Below are 19,648 nucleotides of genomic sequence, written 5' to 3' on the forward strand. Positions count from 1 at the left end.
CTGATTGCATTCCTTACAGTTGAAACTGACAGTTTAAACCTTTTGAGACAGCTTTTTGTAGCCTTCCCCTAAACCATGAGACTGAACAATCTTTGTTTTCAGATCTTTTGAGAGTTGCTTTGAAGATCCCATGCTGTCACTCTTCAGAGGAGAGTCAAAAGGAAGTACAACTTGCAGTTGACCACCTTAAATACCTTTTCTCAAGATTGGACACACCTGTCTTATGAAATTCAAGGCTTAACGAGCTAATCCAACCAATTTGGTGTTGCAAGTAATCAGCATTGAGCAGTTATATGTTTTTAAATTAGGCAAAATTACAAGGGGACCCAAATTTTTGCACAGTCAGTTTTTCACATTTGATTTAATTTTGTACAACTAAATACTTCTTCACTAAAAATCTTTGTTCAGAAAACACCCCAGTACTAAGATGTTCCTAGGAAATGAAAGACATACAGTACCACTGTTTTTTTTTTTTTTTTGTTGAAAGTAGAGTAAATTATTATGCAGGCTGAGAAGGGTTCCCAAACTTTTTCAGATGACTGTATATACATGTACACTCAAAATACATACTGTCATTTACAAAAGTTTGGGCACCCACAATCGGATTACATGTTTCAGTTAATTTGTAGGTGAATACTGTAGATGAATAGAGCTTAAAAGCGCTTTTGCAAAGTATAATCGTAGAAGTGCCTGTTTCTACATATTTAATAATTACTGTTTAATTTTAGAGTTTATAAGGTCATACTGAAAACATTTTCTTTGTGTTGTTTTTTTAAATAAAGGTGGAAGATATGTGAAAGTCTGGGATTTGCTGAAAGGCGGTCAGCAGCTTGTATCACTGAAAAATCATCACAAGACAGTGACATGTCTTTGTCTCAGTAGCTCTGGTCACAGGTTGCTCTCTGGATCACTTGACAGGTAAGAACATTACAGATCTAAAAATGAGGATGAGATTCAATCTATACCATATTACCTCAGTCGGTCTTAACTTGTTAATTAGGATGTAAATATTATAGTTGTAATTTTGCAATTAGTAAATTAATAGGTTGACCCAATATGAATGAATGTGCTTTTCAAGATCCTAAAATTGATTTAATTGGTCCAGTAAAATGCAATTACAGAATTACTGTGCAAATTATATATATATATATTTTGATCTTCAAGAAGCAAACTCAGGTTTCACAATTTGATACAGTTACAGGGAATAGATTGCCTAGCTTTTTTCTTTCTTTTGCTGCAATGTTTAGGTCACTAGAAAAAATGCCATCAATTTGTCTTGTAAATTGTTTTGTGTTTTTTTTTGACAGGCATTTAAAAGTATATAGCACAACATCATACAAAGTAGTGCATAGTTTTGATTATGCCACATCTGTCTTGAGTCTTGCTTTAGCAGTAAGTATGCTTTAAATTATAAGAATTGTAGAAATTTAAAAGATGATTTAATACATTTACTAATGAATTGTAATGAATTGCATGAGTCAGAATGACAGTAAAGAAGAATTTCCTGTGTTCAGTGACATTGTTTGAAAGTAATGTTAAGTGTTAAGTTTCCTGCATCTTATGCTAACTGAATTATTCTTACTTCATGGCATTTTATGAAAACTTGTATCGAAATCTGTATGAGTATACTGATGTATTTTATGATTATAATTTAAATTTGAAGTTAACAAATGTTAAACTCCTTGTTTCCTCATTGCTACATGATATGACATATTTAAAGAGTTCTCTCCAAGCCCTCATAGCAAATATGATAAACTTTTCTTGATGAAACAACTGAATATTTCTTAATGAGTGCCAAAAAATACACTAAAAAAATATAAGAATCCTTTGATTTAAAACATACATAGGATAATGGCTTTGAAATTGTTTCCCACTGTGGACCATTTCATCAAACTTAGATATGGCAGACCAGCTACAGTTACTTTTTATTATAAATTTACTTTTTATTGTAAATTTCAATTTACAGTTAACTTTACTAAATGTATTTAGCCAGTAATAATAACCCCTCAGTGATAAGTGTAATAGTGTAAATGCAGGCAGACCAATAGCACTTTTGAGAGCAACTGGAACTGAGTGATTATGTTTGTTAGGGGAAAATAGCATCAGTTACTAAAGTGCACAGATCACACACAATTTTGGTTTTAGAAGTATTTTTCATGGCTGTAACAGCAGGTAAATTCAAATAGGAGTTCAGAATCTAGGGAAAACCTTGATTCTTTTTTAATAAAATCAGTATGCCTGAATGAACAAAAGGCTAGACTTCAACTTCTGTGTTCTGTTCTTGTCTTCCATCTCAGTAATATATTATGGTGAACAGGATGAATACCATGTACAAAAATAAAACAAAAGGAAAATGTAGTTCCTTTCAGGGCATAACATATAAGGTAGCTTGATGATATAGCACTAATATATTGTAAAATAGGTCGATAAGCGGTGGTTTTATGTAAGTGCATAGTTTTTACATGGAAATTTTTAAAATCATTTAATCACATTACAGACTTATCTTATTTGAGAAATCTTACCATCACTTTGCTCAGTGATTTGGGTGCAAATGATTGTTTAATCAGATTTAGTTCCATGTTTTTATGTAAAAATCAAACGCAATTTTGTCTAGGTAAAAGACATCAAATTTGGTTTAAGAAGGAAAACTTTGTTTATTAGGTCTGAGACAATGGTAAATGTCATTGTCCATTGGCAGGCCCCATCATCAAGGTATAGCAGAATCGTTGATAGACTCCAGATATTTGAAGAATTTTCCTCAAAGCACAAAACTGCAACCATCACTTTTTTCTGTTATGGCACAGGTGATGGTATCATACATCATTAACATGGCAGTGTGAACTTTAAAGACCTTGGACAGACTTAAAGGTTTTTGAGAAAAATAGTTTTCATTATTCTTTTGAAATAAAGAGAATCTACAAACTGAATTAACTCATGAATTCATGTATGCTGCAAGTCTAACCCAGACGTGTTCTCTCAAACAAATTGTAAATCAAGGCCATATGATGCTTCTAAATGTGTTATAGAACCAGGTAATATCCAAGAGTTTGGATTCCTGTTATAGTAAGTGATGAGTGGAGTAAGAACTCTGCTGTCCAAGAGTGTTTTGAATAAGACTGTCACTTAAACACACTGAACACATACTCATTAATGTGCTGTTTTCACATTTCGCTAATAAACATTAATCTAAACTAAGCAATTTGATTCTTAACATTCAAAGTAAAGCATAATTATTTTAATATTTTCAAAAGTTGGATTTTATTTTGACGGTCCTAATATGGAACAGAGATGAAGGTGGGGGACAAATGGTAGTTGCATGAGACAGTTTATGAACAGGCTGCTAGCCCTTTATCTGATGCCTAAAAGTGGCGTATGTGTTTACAACTCTGTGTACAAGAGTCAACACAACACAGGGCTTGCTCCTGGCACACACCTATACTCACACTTAAGCCGAGCCAATTTAGAGTTGCCAGATAACGTTTAATTTAAATCAAAGAAATATTCTATGTTGAAAGTAGAAAATAATATGCTTACACATTGAACTTTAAAAAAAATAAATAAATAAATAAAATACACACACATCTGGGAAGCTTTAAAATATTCAGTCCATGTTCAAACCTTATAGAAAGTGAGCAAGATCTCAAGGTTATGTAACCCAGGGTGTCAAATTATGAGACAAAAAAACTCATTTGACATCCAGGTTTGTCTGACCCTTTCTGGTCCCCTAAACATATTTTACACTAGTTAGGTATTTTTTCTATAGCCAGCACTTAAATTTCAATTCATTTCTGAGTATTTTAAGGTTAATAATGTTGTTCTGGTTCTTAGAATGCTATCCATGTATGGACAAGGTATAGGGACTCTATTTTATTTCCTTGTTACATATTCTCTGTGCATTGCACCAAGTTGCATAACTGACTTGTGCTTATGGGAAGCCGTGGGGGAGGAAAAGGTAAAAATACAGATAACTGGGTTTACAGGCAAGTGGTATGTTTATTTTCGTTGTGTGTAGTTCATATCTACAGACCAAGCAAAACATTAAGAGGAAACAAAAATACTATTTTGCTTATGTGTTCTTGTCTATGTTTACATTAGGTCATGCTGTGGCAGTAACCTTGAAGTCTCCTGTGTAGGCTATTGCTCATTTGAGTTTGCCAGGTATATTATAGTGCTGCCTGTGTAAACACACTGATTAGATGTAGATTACATGTGTATGTATTTGTATCCACGATCAGAAGATTAGATTGTAAATTAAAATTGTCCATCTCTCTATCATTTTAGACTGTTCATCAATTTCAGAGTCCTGAGATTATGCTTACCCTAGTAGCACTGGGTCAGAGCAGGATCTAGCCATTGGACTTGGCACCAATTCACTGCAGCATAGATTCATTCACACTCCCACCTTCAAACCTGACCAATTTAGAATTGCCAATTAATTAATTAATAAGCTAAGTGGTGATTTTGCTCCTGCAGTTTAAGTGTATCATATATTATAGCAAAGTCATATCAGTTTTAGAGGTTTTTAAAAAAATGAGCATAACCCAAGGGTTAAATGACTTGCTGTGGTTCACAGTGAGTGGTAGGTATTCATTGAGCCAGCCACCTTTTGTTGTACACTATACACCAGTACACCACATTTAAAATCTTGCAGAAATATTAGGTATTTTTTAAATCATGTATTACAAATATTTTATCAGCATACTGTACATCTGTTTTGTAAAAAGTGTCCATGGTTTTAGTCACCAGCAGATGGCAGAGTTATGCTTATGAAAGTATAGAATTGATGTTTGAAAATTTTACTATCTTTTGGATTGCTTATGGGACAGAGAATGCTCAGCTTGTACTGGCGCTGAGCTTGGCATGCTTTCTGGCCATTTGAGGAGGCTTTGTGTCATCAAACTTAAATACCTTGGGGAAGTTAAACCAGTTGAGAATGCATCTTCAGCACAGGCATTTTAAAATATATTTTATTTAAATTACAAAAAAAAAGAAATAAATAAATCCATATTCATAGATATGCAAGAAGAGACAAAAAGATGGGTTATATAGTTTTTGTTAAAATATAAACTTTTTTTTTGTTGGTATGTAAATCAAAGCCAGAAAGGATTAACAGAAACAAAGAAAAGAACTCCATTATTAGTCCAGAATAGACTTCACATGTGTGTTAATCATATGGAGTCCAAATGATTTATCATGGTGTCCTGTTACTCTTCAGTATAAGAACTTCAGTATATAGCTGCTTCACCAGATAGGCAGTTGTCCGTGAGATCATGGAGCAGAAAGCCATACACCTGCTCTGTGCAAGACCAATCTAAGGATATGGCTGTAAACTAAAAGTTGCTGATGGCACTTTGTCATTGCCAGGAGCCAAGGCTGCTAAGAAATGGCTTGTAGTGAATGACGGAATCTCTTTGATGTATCATTACAATGACAAATTGGCTATAACAAGCAGCACGGTAGATAATGAGACCTTGCTGTTTTGAATGCTTTCTGGATTCCGTTCAGTGTAATGGAGACCAGATTTGTGAGTTACAAACTGTGTAGGAACACATATCTCTGTAGACCGTGAAAAGTATTCACTTTGGTTCTGTGATGCCTGTTGCGCTATCCACTGATCTTCCTGTGCTGTTGAAGTTGTAAGTCCATTTTTTGCTGAGCACATACAGCACACCTTCTTGTAGCTCTCATCTCCAGCATCATTTTGTATGTAAGGCCAACAAGTGCTTTGATTATGTCAATTTTATCATGCAACATCACAAAGGCCACTGTCAAGGTCTCGCATTTGGTTGACTGAATAAGGTTGTGTTAAATTATATTTTTGTTTGCTGTAGTGATAGCATATAACCACCTCAGCATCACTTGTACTATGTTCATGTGCCTTGGGACAGACAAGAAATAGGAATTTCTCTTTCAAAAATTTCAGGTGAATGCCCTTTGAAGTGGTAGCTCCCAGTGACACAAACAGTCCAACCTGAATTAGTCAAGTTGACATCTCGTCTTTTTTTATTACTATAAAAATTAAAATAGTATAAAAATTAATTATAGAAAAAGTGAATTTAGTCATGTTAAGATTTGCTTGATTGTATGGATTGTTACTTGCTATTAAAGAAATCAATAAAAATAAAAAAGCAGAAATTTACATTTTTGTGTTTTTTAATTGGTTTTTGTGCAGACCATGCAGCAAATTAACATTGTCCTTGCATTTTCCCCCCAAATTGCTGACTGATATTCTCATTAATTTAGGTGAAACATCATGAGTTGTATCTTTGAAAATTCCCATAACACATGAACACAGTAATATTTCAAGCATGTTTGATTCACACATTTTTTTGGAGAAAGAAGTGCACCATCCTCTCGTTGTAAATGGTATTCAAGGTTTCATTATAAACCATGTCTTGTTAATACTCTACACCACGATTCATTCAGATTGCACCAGTGATTATACATCCTACACACAGTTTATATATAATGTACTGAAAAATGCCAAACATTTCAGTTAATCGGGAAGCGTTGTTTTCCACTGCTTGGTGCAGTTTATTTATGGTCACAATTCATGATGACATGAACTTTTTTGGGACCAGTACATGTTTTGTAGATACTGTAATTGTGTTGTTTTGTTTGAAAGCAGTCTAACCATACTCTATTAGAAACTCCTTGTGACGATAGTTATTTAAGTATATGATGGGTGATCTATAAATAAAATTGGAATAGGCAAGAAGGCCGCAAAGGTACTGAAAATATTTGAAAAATGGATTTGTAATTTAATGTGAAAAATTTATGTACATTGTTTGTTACAGCTTCATATTGGTATCTTCTGTACAGTTTTAATACCAGATGTTCATTACAAAGGCATTGACTCTCTGTATTTTGATCTTAAAATTATAACTGAATACAAATAATTACATATGTTTATTGTCCATAATTTTTGAATAGCATGTTTGTGAGGTGGTTAATGCTGCTACTTCTTGAATGCAGTGTCCTGAATTTGAATTCCGCATGTTGGCGTCATGCCTGCTTTTGGTTTTCTTTCCACTTCGCCAAAGACCTATGGATTAGGTTAAATGGAGACTTTAAAGTGGTGCTGTGTGAGTGTAAGATTATGAATAATAGTGAGCCAAAAATGAACTGGCACACTGAAATTGATTGGGCAGGTTTAAGGGATGATGTTATGTTACATATAGATGTTCCACTGTAACAATAGTAGAGTCTCTTGATCTATATGGTCTAGCATCAGTTTTCAAATATAACGCTATGCTTTTAGTGTAACTGCTGATTGTTTTTCTTTCCCCCCTTTTAATTGCTTTCAAATTCATATACATATTCTCCCTGTAATTTAAATAATTGCTTATTTCAAATTAAAAACGTCCCCAAGCAGAAATAGCTTTTGCTTTTCTGAAGAAGACTGTGCCAAATTCATTATTTGTTGTCAATTTGCATGTTAGGGTAATTTATTGAGGGGGCCACCTGAGTGAATACATGTGCAAATGTTACTAATTTATCTGTTTCTGTTTACATTTTTTTATAGTTGGGCAAAATTTTCTTCAGTTTAGGATTAGACTATTATGGATCATATATAATTTTGAATTTTTTTTTTAATCTTAAGTTTTTGACAAAAATACACATTTTTGCTTTTGGAAAATCACTTTGAATATTTCTGTAATTTTAACAATACAGGATAAGATTAATATTAATAACGTTGAAGTAAAAGTTTTAATTTATAATTCTGTGTTTCATTTTCTTATTAAACTGAAATTGCAAAGTAAAATGGAAGATATCTTGTTTCACTCTTATTGCAACATTCTTTGCTTCTAGGACATTGTTTGGTTTTCTAAATAGTGTAGATATTAACATTCCTTTGGGCTGAACAGAAATAATTAAGAATAGTGTTAACATTCTTAAGTCCTCTCAATCAAATACAAGGTCTTGGAACCCAGAACTTATTCCAGCAGCTTTGGGTACAAGTTTTCATATACACTGAAATGGGGCCAGTTTACATTTGCTAATTAATCTAACCAGCATGTGTTTGTGTGGAAGTTTCCTCACAATATTCAGATTTTCTTTCCACTTCCCCAAATATGGGGAGAACTTGCAAACTCCTCACAGACAAAATGACAGAGCTTGGGATTGAAACCCTGGACAGCAGCAGTAGTAAGCACTGCTCTGTGCTGCCCAATTTAATTAAACTTGACCTAAAAATGTGCCATTGTTATTTGCCTAGATTTTTGAATAATTAAGAATGGAATATGCGAGACCAATAGAAGAAACATCCAGATATTGTTTATTCAGACAGATGTGGCAGGAAGAATCACCACAGACATACATCAGACATTTCAAATCAATTATTGAAGCCTTTCAAGTAGATATGAAACAAAATCGAAAAGTTAACTACAAATCTTAATTTATATTATTTTTTTGTTTACCTGCTTGTAACTCCCCTCCTTCAGTTGTTTCATATTAACATGATGTGTCCTGATATTCAAAAAAATATATGCATTCATGTAAAATGTACCCGCTTGCATTGCAAAAACACATGCCATTTTGTTGTATTTTTTTCCCATTGGACTTTCACAACTTATGAAACAACTTAATTGTAACTCTATTTCAGCCAGAAGATGAAGTAATCGCTGTGGGGTTGACAAATGGCATACTCAGTATTCGTCACAGAAAACAAACAGAAGAAAAACTTCTAATGGAAAATAAAAAAAGACGTAAACCAGCCTATCGTTATTATGTGAGAGGCAAGAACTATAGGCCGAAACAGGTTAGTGTTCTCTGTTTTATGAGTAAATTTAAATAAAACAATGTTAGGACATAACTTAAGGTCATAACCTGGCCACTAGATATGTTGACATTAAATCGGCAAGAATTCTTTAATGTTCATAGATAACTTTCAGGGGGGCGTTTATATTGTTGGTAATTTCATGGAGGAATTTTACTAGTTTGAAAAAGGACCTTAAATTCAGGTATTTGCTGAGGTGGTTATGTGTTTTGAACACCATCAACAAGTTATTTACATTAGCTATGCTAGTTAGAAGATTTACTTGATCCTACTCTACAAGAACGTTTTTAACAATATGACCAAAAAGAGTATTCTGTTGACTGCAGAATAATAAAGGAAGATATAGCGGGTTGGGCAATGACTGATTGACCGCCAATAAAACATTAGCAGTTGGCGAAAGCAATTAGGAAACATCAGATGCTTTGCATTACCTTTCTTGTTCTGTGATATTTGATTTTGTATTTTACAAGTTATCAGATACCATGAATTCTCTGTCATATTTTTCTCTTGCAGAAGAAATGTTTCACGTCATGCCTAAAGACATCAAATTCTCATAGTTGGACTGTGTGTCTAAGCTGGTTAGAAGGCATACACACGCCCCAGAAATTGATTTTTTTTTTCTTTTTCAAGGCTGTGTACTTAAATAGGTGCTCAAAGCATGGAAACATTCTTGTAGTGTATCACATAGCCTTTTTGGAGTTTGTTTATTAATTATGGTATTGGTTTTTGCTAAACATGTACTAGGAGAAACACCCAGCATTGGCCAGATATATTTGAAAATTGAACATTTCTGATAAATAAGAGGAAAAATATAGCTAAAAAAGAAGTAACCAATTTCATTTTAACAGCATATACTGTGCATTTACTTATTTGGTTGACACCTGTATCCATGGCGAATTACAACATTTATGATACAAATGATTACATTTCTTTTGGTTTTCTGCTTAGAAAACTAATAGCTGACATATCTTTATATACAGTACATCACTTTTTTCAGTTAAATGATATGTTGTGGCACATTCAGATGTTATGTTTAAATTGTCAATACTCCCTTCATCTGACACCAAGGCAATCTTTTTTTTTTTCTTGACACACTTAAGATTTTGTGCAGATCAATTTAGATTGGTCATACTAATGAAGACTTTGGCTTCATTATAAGGGAGGAGGTCAGCACTGTAACATATTCACATTACATTTTCAAAAATGTAATAATATAAAGTAAAGCAACCTGCAATGGAAAGAAGTCATTATGTAGAAATTTGATAATTGGCTTAGTAATATGAAAGCTTCATTTTCCTTAAAAATCTCGATCGTAGAATAACATCTAACAAAATAAACTGCAACCGCAAGATTTCATATTTTCATTATTTATTGTTATAGAAGAATATAATCTATAGAACTACTGTAATATTCATAAAGATGTATATCTTCAGTTATTTAATTTTGCTCAAACTGTACAAACCACCATGGCAGTTAGTTTTATTTATGATATACAGTAGCTAATGTGGTAAATTGTTAAATTTATCATTATCCTTTTTTTCCCCACTTTTGAGTATCTCAATATTGAAAATACTATTATCTATATTAAATTAAACTTTGTCATGTCATCCTTAAACTGAGAAATTTTGTTTACCTGTTCATCGTCATTCATTTAACAGGGATACTTATATTTCATCTAACTTCAAAATTCTTTGCTTTGTAGCTTGTTTTAAAAGGCCTGGGTGGAAGCCAACTTGGGAAGTAATTTTCACATTCTAAGGAGATTCGGACCTAAGCAGAAAAGGCTTCTACTTGGTCTACACAAACAGTGAGGCCATTTGCAGAGCACTCTTTTATTTCAATTTCTTTCTTGCTGTACACTCAGACTTGTATTAGATCAACAGAACAAAGTTCAGTTCCACAAGAGAAACAGGAAAATAGTTAGGCAATTCTTACCTAAAGACAACTGTACCCTAGAAATTGTGACATTAAAAGATGTGAACTTTTCTGAGCTAAGCATTTTCTTCTTAAAGTTTAGAGTTGTAAACACGAGTAAAATAAATGAAGATAAAATTAAGTACAGCTTGAACCCCATGGGCAACTTGCAGAGAAGACCACAGAGTAGCATAAGAGGGTCTAATGACCACACTTGGAGTACGCATTTTTCAGCACTTTAGAAAATCTGAATGATTAAAATATCCTGACATTAGAAAATTTTAAATGAACGAAGAAAAAATTGAAAAGTATTATTACAATAATAAATCTGACTTGCTCATTTTTATTTTTACGTATATTGACACTTGGTAAGTTCAAAAGGATTCATGTAACTTCAATACACATTTTAGATTTTGGAATGATTATTTTGAATGATTTAAAAACTTTTGAAGCTGTGACAGAAGTGAGTGATTGTTTGTGAAAGTTTTTTATTACTTTTTTTATTTTTTATTATTATTGACCATTCAAGGAAGTCATTTCATGTTTTGTTTACCTTTCTGTTTATGGCAGTAGTCAAGAACATATGTGTTCTTTTTATGAAATTAGTGTATGTAACTTGGTTACAATCTGGCTGACCAGCATATTGAAATTTTACAATTTGCTTAAGGTGTTTTCATTTTTCGGTTTACTCTTAGATGTTACTTTTAAGCAAGACCCTATCTGTAGTGTTTACTAAATTTATCTTGTAAACAATAGTTTATACTTTCATTCTAGGATGACCTGTTAGTGAGCAAACCTGTTAAAATGCACTTAAAGAAGTATGACCGACAACTTAAAAGCTTTGAAGTGACAAAAGCGCTTGATACAGTCCTTGAGGTAAGTTGTAAATTTAGTTTTTAAGAATCAATTGCATATTTAAACAGTACTATATATTAAAAATGAAAATGGTGCACTTTTTCTTTTCTTTCAATTATCTATCTATCTATCTATCTATCTATCTATCTATCTATCTATCTATCTATCTATCTATCTATCTATCTATCTATCTATCTATCTATCTATGTTTTTTATGTTGTTTTACAATAACTATGAAATAGCTCTGTTGGAAATTTGTGGACCAAAGGGGGGCCTAAGGATTGTCGGTATCTATGGATAATGGCTTCATATAAGGAAAGCTAATATGAGTGCTGTGTTTGCGCAAGTGTGTGTGTGTAGATATATAAAATATTAATTTCCAAACTTAGATGTTTGTTAACCTAAAATAAAGTTTCATTATGGTGATGTATGTGTGGCTGAAAGAAATCTAACAGATTATAGTTCAGTATTATTTGTCTGTTCTTATTTAGCATCTATTCCATGTTTATCTGTAACAATTGAAACAAAAGAACAATGTCACATGCTTTTACTACCTGTACATATTATAATGGCACTTTAATGAGCAAAGCTGAATTTTAAATGGTCAAATTTATCAAGCTATTTTATAGTATTTAGTTTGATACCAGAATAATTGGTTATGGAAAATGGCATGTACATCATAGTGGGATTTCATGGTAAGACTTTTGTTGCACAACTGCAAACCTTAAAATAAGTAATATTATGGTTTAATATTAATTTATTTACGTATTAATGCAACTTTTTTTTTCTGTTAATTCTTGTATGAGGCAGATTTTATTTCTTCAGATTATTTGTATAATGCAGATTAGTGTAAATATTTTTTAATTTTTCTACAGCCTCACATTAGGATAAAAACCCCAGAAGTAACAGTTGCAGTTCTTCAGGAACTTAATCGGAGAGGTACTTTAATGAATGCATTAGCAGGAAGAGACGAGAAGAACTTTTCAATACTGCTAAATTTCTTAATCAGGTATCTGTTATATTAATATAAGATTTCATGATGGCTGTTATTTTTAGCTAATATGACTATTAATTATCTCACCTTCTTTTTACATGTATTTTGTTTTCAGGCATGTAGTTGATCCAAGGTTTGCTCGAATTTTAATAATTGTTGCAGATATGGTCTTGGGTAAGTCAATTAAGGATATTCCCATTTTGTAGCTGCATCCCAAGGTTTAAAGTATTTTATGTATTTATGTTAAAATATTACACTTACAGAAGACTGTTCATTATGATACCAACAACTGTAGTTAAGTAAAACGAAGACCTGATGCATGTCTGTTGCTGCCAGCATGTGTAAATTTAAAATATCCAAGGTAGCAGAAGTAATAAACAGACAAAAGAAGATTGAAATACTCAAAGCTTTTGCTTATTGTTATATTAAATCAGAAAATTATCACTGGTGTAGTATGCTTACTTAACACTTCTAACATGCAATGTACAGCATTATTAGACAGACATAATGGCTAAGTCATTGGATTTTAAACAACGTTGCCAGTTCAGTTCCTACCTTTACAACCCTTCGTTTCACTTAACCAATTTTTACTCTACAAGTTAGGCTAGAAAAAAGAAGTTAAAGTTTCAGTGTATCCTGATCTAAGTTGTCTAGTGTGTAGACATTTGTATGGGAGCAGTAATATTGTTCAAAATAAATCTGACCAGAACTATTTTATTCTGTTTATAAGGTAGTTTTTTAATTTTTTTTATCTTTCTCTGAGGTTTCAGAATTACTAGTGGGATGTGTTTTCTGTCTAAACATGAAGATGCTTGGTTTACATATAAAAATGAAAGTGTTGTGTACCACAAAATTTTCTCCTGTTCTTTCATTGACATTAGCTCCTGATAGTTGAAATACTTGTCTCAAAATTTATCAGAATTATTAGAATATAAGAAACTTCCTTGCCGACGTGCTTTTATATAATTCATTTACTATTGAAATTCTATGCTCTCAGTTTTTGTCAGTTTTCCTGTGGTATTCTACAAACTTGTGTATTTGTTAAAGCTTTCTGAAGTAAATCACTTATAATATGACCAGGTGTGGGTGCTCTCATAGCATAATTCTGACAGAACTGCAAAGAGTATAACCTTTAACCTTTCTGGGCCTACCTCCACAGGTTTAAGTGCCTGTCTAGTGTGTGATGACTTGTCCACTTGCTACGTCAAATTACTGTAAAAAGCACTCCAACTCTCTCTAGCAAACCTTGGCCTAGCTTCCTTCCATCAGTTTAGAAATTGCCTTAACTCGCCTTCCTGCTCTAAGCTTGATCTGGAGCTGGATCAGACATTGGTTGTGATCTTCTTTCTCCCATGGAAGTGGTGTGTTAATGTGCCTCCTTGCTGTCTAAGCTCAATTCATGCCAGAGTTGGTTCTGTAAAGTCTTGTGCCCACCAAGCCAAACTGTCCTCTATACTCCTTTAATGGCCAGGATTCTTACTCCTTATTTTGAAAGTTCATCATTCAGACTAAAAGAAAGTTGTACGTTTTCAATTGAATATCAGTCTTAATTTTTGAAGCCCTTAAGTAATAAACAGGAATATTCAAAAAGTATTCAGTGAAGCTAAAGACCTGACACTTAAAGTAACACGTTCCTTTCTTGAAGTGTGTGTAATTGTATATTCCACTGCTTTGTACCTTACAAAATGCATTTTGTGTAGTTTGTGAGTTTTCTAATATGTCAAACTTTTCATTATGGGTTTCCTGAATACCTCTGTCTGTATAATTTATTTATAAATCACTTGTAAATCTATTAGAAAATGGTTACTTACAGTTGTAGGGAATATAGTATGAGTGAAGAAAAAAATTGCTAAGGCTATTTCTGTGTTACAAATTTAAAAAGGGATTTAGAAACGTGGCGATTTAAATTTTTAGCCTTCCCTGTGTGATACCAGACCTTTTTTAAATCAGATTTTGCCTCTGAAACATTTCATGTCCAAGCCAAGGTTTCCAGATTTACTCTCATTTACTTACTCCTCCTCCATGTTTTTTTTTTCTTCTTCTTTGTTTTAGACATCTATGGTTCCATACTTGGACAATCTGCAGTGATTGACAAGCAGTTTGTACGACTTCAAGAGCTAATTGAGAAGGAGTTGGACTACCAGCAGGAACTGGTAGAAGTTCTAGGGATGATGGATACTCTGTTTGCAACAATGACAGCAAAAAAGGAAGCTCTGGCACCACAAAGTAGGTCTAATGGTCCTACAGAGGGACAACCGCACACTGAAGTCATGCCTGACCAAGAAGAAATGTCTTAAAACAGCACCTGAATTTGAATAAGTCAGGACAACGTTTTGAATTCCTGTCTTCCAAAACAGGATTTTAGAAAATTCTTTTTTGAATATTCTTTGACAACAATTGCTCAAAATGTCCATAAACTGCAGCTGTGCAAGTTTCAGTTTGGCAAAATACTGATTGCACCTCAAATACATCTCCTCCAGCAGGCAACTACATTACGGATGATTTTTGTTTGATTTTTTTTTTAATTATGTTTTTTTAAAAGACATTTTTATGAAAGAAAGAATGAAGGTATATCAGTCTCTTCTCAAGACATTACTTTACTTTCAGAATAACCCATTTATTTTTTGACTTAGAACTATTTTATTATCAAAATAAATTATGGATTTTTGGGAACATGATTGTGCTGTACAGCTCTTAATGGTAAATTGATGAGTCATTCAGATTTCAAAAGTGCTTCTAAATATGTTCAAATAATAAACACCATCTTCAATTTTAACCTTACTTTACATAGTACAACTACAATTCATGCATTAATAACTTGCTGTGTATCAGCGGGGATTTTAATGCTTTGTCAAGTAGGAAGCTAACAGCACTGTATGAAAACCATTTCCAGACATACACGTTCATTCAGAAGAATATTTATTTTTATAGTCGTACAATCTTCTGGTCATCCCCAATATTTAGATAACAAGAAGATCTTGGCAGAGGTATTTGGCTATGCAGTCTTTTTTTAGATGGTTGTAGTGATGAGAAATAATAATAAAATGGCCACAAATGTAGAGGGGATTGGGCCCAGTGAGCTCTCGAGGCACTCTTCACTTGTGTTGGCGCCATTGACTCTAATAACTTTGCCCCATAAGTGACTTGATGTTGGAGTTTACAAAATGGCCTGCTGTAGATTGCAGATGGATGGTGCCGTTCAGGAGTGAAAAGGGCAAGGTGGTTAGCTACCTTTTTTTTTTTTTTAACATGTTGTACTCTGAGCCACACATAGCAGATGTTAATTATTATATAAATGTTTTTCTATTTTTGACCCCCGCTAGGTTTCAGTTTTTGATGCTGTGATTCATTTGAATAAATATGTTCATTTTCTCTACAGTGTCTGTATTTGCACAGGTCTTTGACAGGGTCTAATGACTAGTACAAATTACATGAAAGGAACAAAAAATAAAATAGTTTGTGCCATACAAAGCAAAAGAGTGAAAAAAAATTCCTAATTTCACATTGTTTTAATATTGTTGTGCAGAGTTATCAGATGCATATTAATTAATTGCAAATAGCTTTATTAGCGCATAAAGTTAATTTTATCACAAAAACCCATTTTCACTTATTTTGGCCCAGGCCCAATATGATCAGCTGAAAGTGCCCAGTAAGTGCCAGGATAGTCTACTCCTGAGGAGTCAGCGACAAAATCGTGACAGACGCCTGCTTTGATATTGGCAGTATGGGGGCGTGAGTGCGTCTGAATGCACAGTGAAGCGAGGACTTTTGGACAATGGCCTTGTGTCAAGAAGGGCAGGAAAGAAGCCACTTCCTTCCAAGAATAACATCCAAGGACAGACTGAAATTCTGCAGGAAGTTCAAGAATTGAACAGCAGAAAACTGATGCAGTAATGTTTAGGACATCTGGAAAATCAATTGTCCGGAGAAGGAAAAGGTGAACGTTATCATAAGTCCTGTGTCGTTCCAACAGTGAAGCATCCTGGGACAATCCATGTGTGGGGTTGCTTCTCATCCACTCTCAGTTCTACCCAAGAACACTGCCATAAATAAGTAATGGTATTAAAACAGCCTCCAAGAGTAACTTCTCCCAACAATCCAGGTGCAATCTGGTGATGATCTGCGTGTTTTCCAGAATGATGGAATAGCATGTCACAAGGCAAAAGCGATAACGAAGTGGCTCGGAGATCATAACATTGAAAGTTTGGACCCGTAGCCAGGAAACTCCCCAGATCTTAATCCCATTGAAAACCTGTGGTCAGTTCTCGAAAAGCGGGTGGACAAGCAGAAGCCCACAAATTGTGATCAACTCCAAGAACTAAAAAGGCAAGAATGGATCACCATCAGTCAGGATTTGGCCCAGAAGGTGACATCCAGCATGCCAGAGCGAACTGCAGAAGTTATGAAGAAGTGTCAACACTGTAAATATTTGACTGTTTACATAAATGTGATATATTTTCCAATAAAAGCCTTTGGATCTTATGAAATGTTTATAAATGTTCTTCAGTATACCATAGAAACGTAAAAAATAATCTGAAAGTGCTGAAGCCGCAAAGTTTGCAAAACACAACATTTGTGTCACTGCCAAACTTTTGGCCACTACTGAATATCAGCAAGTAGTTCTTTCCCTTTGTAGTGATTGAGGAAACCAAAGGGGCCTGACGATGACATCTCACATTCAGGACTGGACTAGGACATGCGCAGGCTAATTTCACTGAATGTTAATAATGGTGTTGAGCTTTGAATCCCATCTCCTAGATAGTCCTGCCACTGACAGCCAAGATGAAGGGGGGGAAGTTGTTTTGTTGAGGCTTTAACTGATGATTTCAAAGGGTCCGTTATTTCGTGTCATGGCGTTGCATTGCTTATATACTACTGTGCCAGAGCTTCAGGACAACGGTTGGAATCCAAGCCCGGTTTCTGTCGGTGGGGAGCTGCCATGCTCTTCCTGGGTATGGTACATTAGCAAGAGGGTTCATCTAACTTCACGTTGGCCAGATAGAATTCTAAATCTAGTAGAGATGTCACAAATTAAATTTGAATACTTCGTAGAGAGCGTTTTAGTATTCCAAAGAATGTAGGATTAACTGGAGGGTTTAACTTTGGATTAATATTTGATAGGGGGTGAAGGGGAGCATGGCATTTAAAAGTTTATTGTGGGGTACAACAGTGACCAGCTATAAAGTAAAACATACAGGAAGATGACATCATGAGAAAAGAGACTCTTTACCATTGCTAAACACGTGGTGATGGTTGGAGGCCACAATATCCTGAATAAAGTTTATGTCTGCGCTATTACCTAAAGAAGAATGGATAGCAGAAGAGTGGACTGTTGAGAGATGTAGTTGAAAGGAAGAAGAGTCAGTTTGTACCAAGTCATGTTATAACCTGATCGAACGTCACATATACATCAGGGATTGGCTCTGAGCCCTTTATTTGCAATGTTGATGGACAAGTTGGGGCGGCACGGTGGCGCAGTGGTAGCGCTGCTGCCTCGCAGTTAGGAGACCCGGGTTCACTTCCAGGGTCCTCCCCACGTGGAGTTTGCATGTTCTCCCCGTGTCTGCGTGGGTTTCCTCCCACAGTCCAAAGTCATGCAGGTTAGGTGCATTGGCGATTCTAAATTGGCCCTAGTGTGTGCTTGGTGTGTGTCCTGCGGTGGGTTGGCACCCTGCCCAGGATTGGTTCCTGCCTTGTGCCCTGTGTTGGCTGGGATTGGCTCTAGGAGACCCCCGTGACCCTGTGTTCGGATTCAGCGGGTGGAAAAATGGATGGATGGATGGACAAGTTGACAGACGAGATTAGACAGGAGTCCCCGTGGACTATGATGTTTGCTGATGACATTGTGATCTGTAGCGATGGTAGGGAGCAGGATGAGGAGACCCTGGAGAGGTGGAGATATGCTCTAGAGAGGTCAGTAGGAACAAGACACAATACATGTGTGTAAATGAGAGGGAGGTCAGTGGAATGGTGAGGATGCAGAGAGTAGAGTTGGCGAAGGTGGAGGAGTTTAAATACTTGGGATCAACAGTACAGAGTAATGGGGATTGTGGAAGAGAGGTGAAAAAGAGTGCAGGCAGGGTGGAATGGGTGCAGAAGAGTGTCAGGAGTAATTTGTGACAGACGGATATCAGCAAGAGTGAAAGGGAAGGTCTACAGGACGGTAGTGAGACCAGCTATGTTATATGGGCTGGAGACAGTGGCACTGACCAGAAAGCAGGAGACAGAGCTGGAGGTATCAGAGTTAAAGATGCTAAGATTTGCACTTGGTGTGACGAGGATGGACAGGATTAGAAATGAGGACATTAGATGGGAGACGAAGTCAGAGGGGTGCGATTGTGTTGGTTTGGACATGTGCAGAGGAGAGATGCTGAGATATTGGGAAAAGGATGTTAAAGATAGGCCTTCCTCTTTTCCTCTTGCCTAGCAGCTCTAAGTGAAGATTTATGGATGTGGTGAGAGAGGACATGCAGGTGATGGGTGTAACAAAACAAGATGCAGAGGACAGGAAGATATGGAAGAAGATGATCCACTGTGGCAATCCCTAATGGGAGCAGCCAAAAGAAGAGGAAGGTGGCATTTTCAGGATTTGAACCAGAAACATTCCTTTTGCCGGTGCAGATTTGTAGCCTCAAAGCCACCATTCTGCCATTTAAAGAAACCTTGAATGATTTGGACCTCGCCCTACTACTAACTACTTTATCTTCAGAAGTTTGGCTGTTAAGTCAGACTCTAGCTTCCTGCAATTAGTGCTTATACTTCTTTGATCTCCACTGGCAGTGTGTTCCAGAGCTTGGGAGCACAACAACTAAAAGCTACCTTGCCAATGTATTAATGTTTCACCTTTGGTATAGACAAGAGAACAGAGTTTGAGGAGCTCCGATTTCTAATGGGCTTGTAACCGTTCAGAAGTTCAGCGATATATGAAGGTCCTAGTCTATTTAATGCTTTGTACATAGTTTAAAATCCCTTAAAATCTATTCTAAAAGACACCGGAAGTCAATGGAGGTGACACAGGATTGGTGTAATATATTGTTTTCTTCTTTCTTGTTAATATTCTAACAGCAGCATTCTGTACTATTTGTGACTTACTAATGGTCGTTTTA

At 35.0% G+C, this 19,648-nt stretch overlaps 1 protein-coding gene across 1 annotated transcript in view; it reads left to right on the forward strand.

Moving 5' to 3' along the window:
* Positions 1–15,318, forward strand: part of utp15 (UTP15 small subunit processome component) — a 30,514-nt gene extending 15,196 nt beyond the window's left edge. Inside the window, exons 7-13 of the mRNA XM_028805670.2 lie at positions 783–918; positions 1,308–1,392; positions 8,606–8,761; positions 11,468–11,569; positions 12,424–12,557; positions 12,658–12,716; positions 14,595–15,318. Coding sequence (XP_028661503.1) covers positions 783–918; positions 1,308–1,392; positions 8,606–8,761; positions 11,468–11,569; positions 12,424–12,557; positions 12,658–12,716; positions 14,595–14,839 — 917 coding nt within the window. The 3' untranslated portion in view covers positions 14,840–15,318. The remainder of the gene's footprint in view (positions 1–782; positions 919–1,307; positions 1,393–8,605; positions 8,762–11,467; positions 11,570–12,423; positions 12,558–12,657; positions 12,717–14,594) is intronic.
* The last annotated feature ends 4,330 nt before the right edge of the window (positions 15,319–19,648 follow it).

Source organism: Erpetoichthys calabaricus, chromosome 7, assembly GCF_900747795.2.
Source record: "Erpetoichthys calabaricus chromosome 7, fErpCal1.3, whole genome shotgun sequence".
Lineage (NCBI taxonomy): Eukaryota > Metazoa > Chordata > Cladistia > Polypteriformes > Polypteridae > Erpetoichthys > Erpetoichthys calabaricus.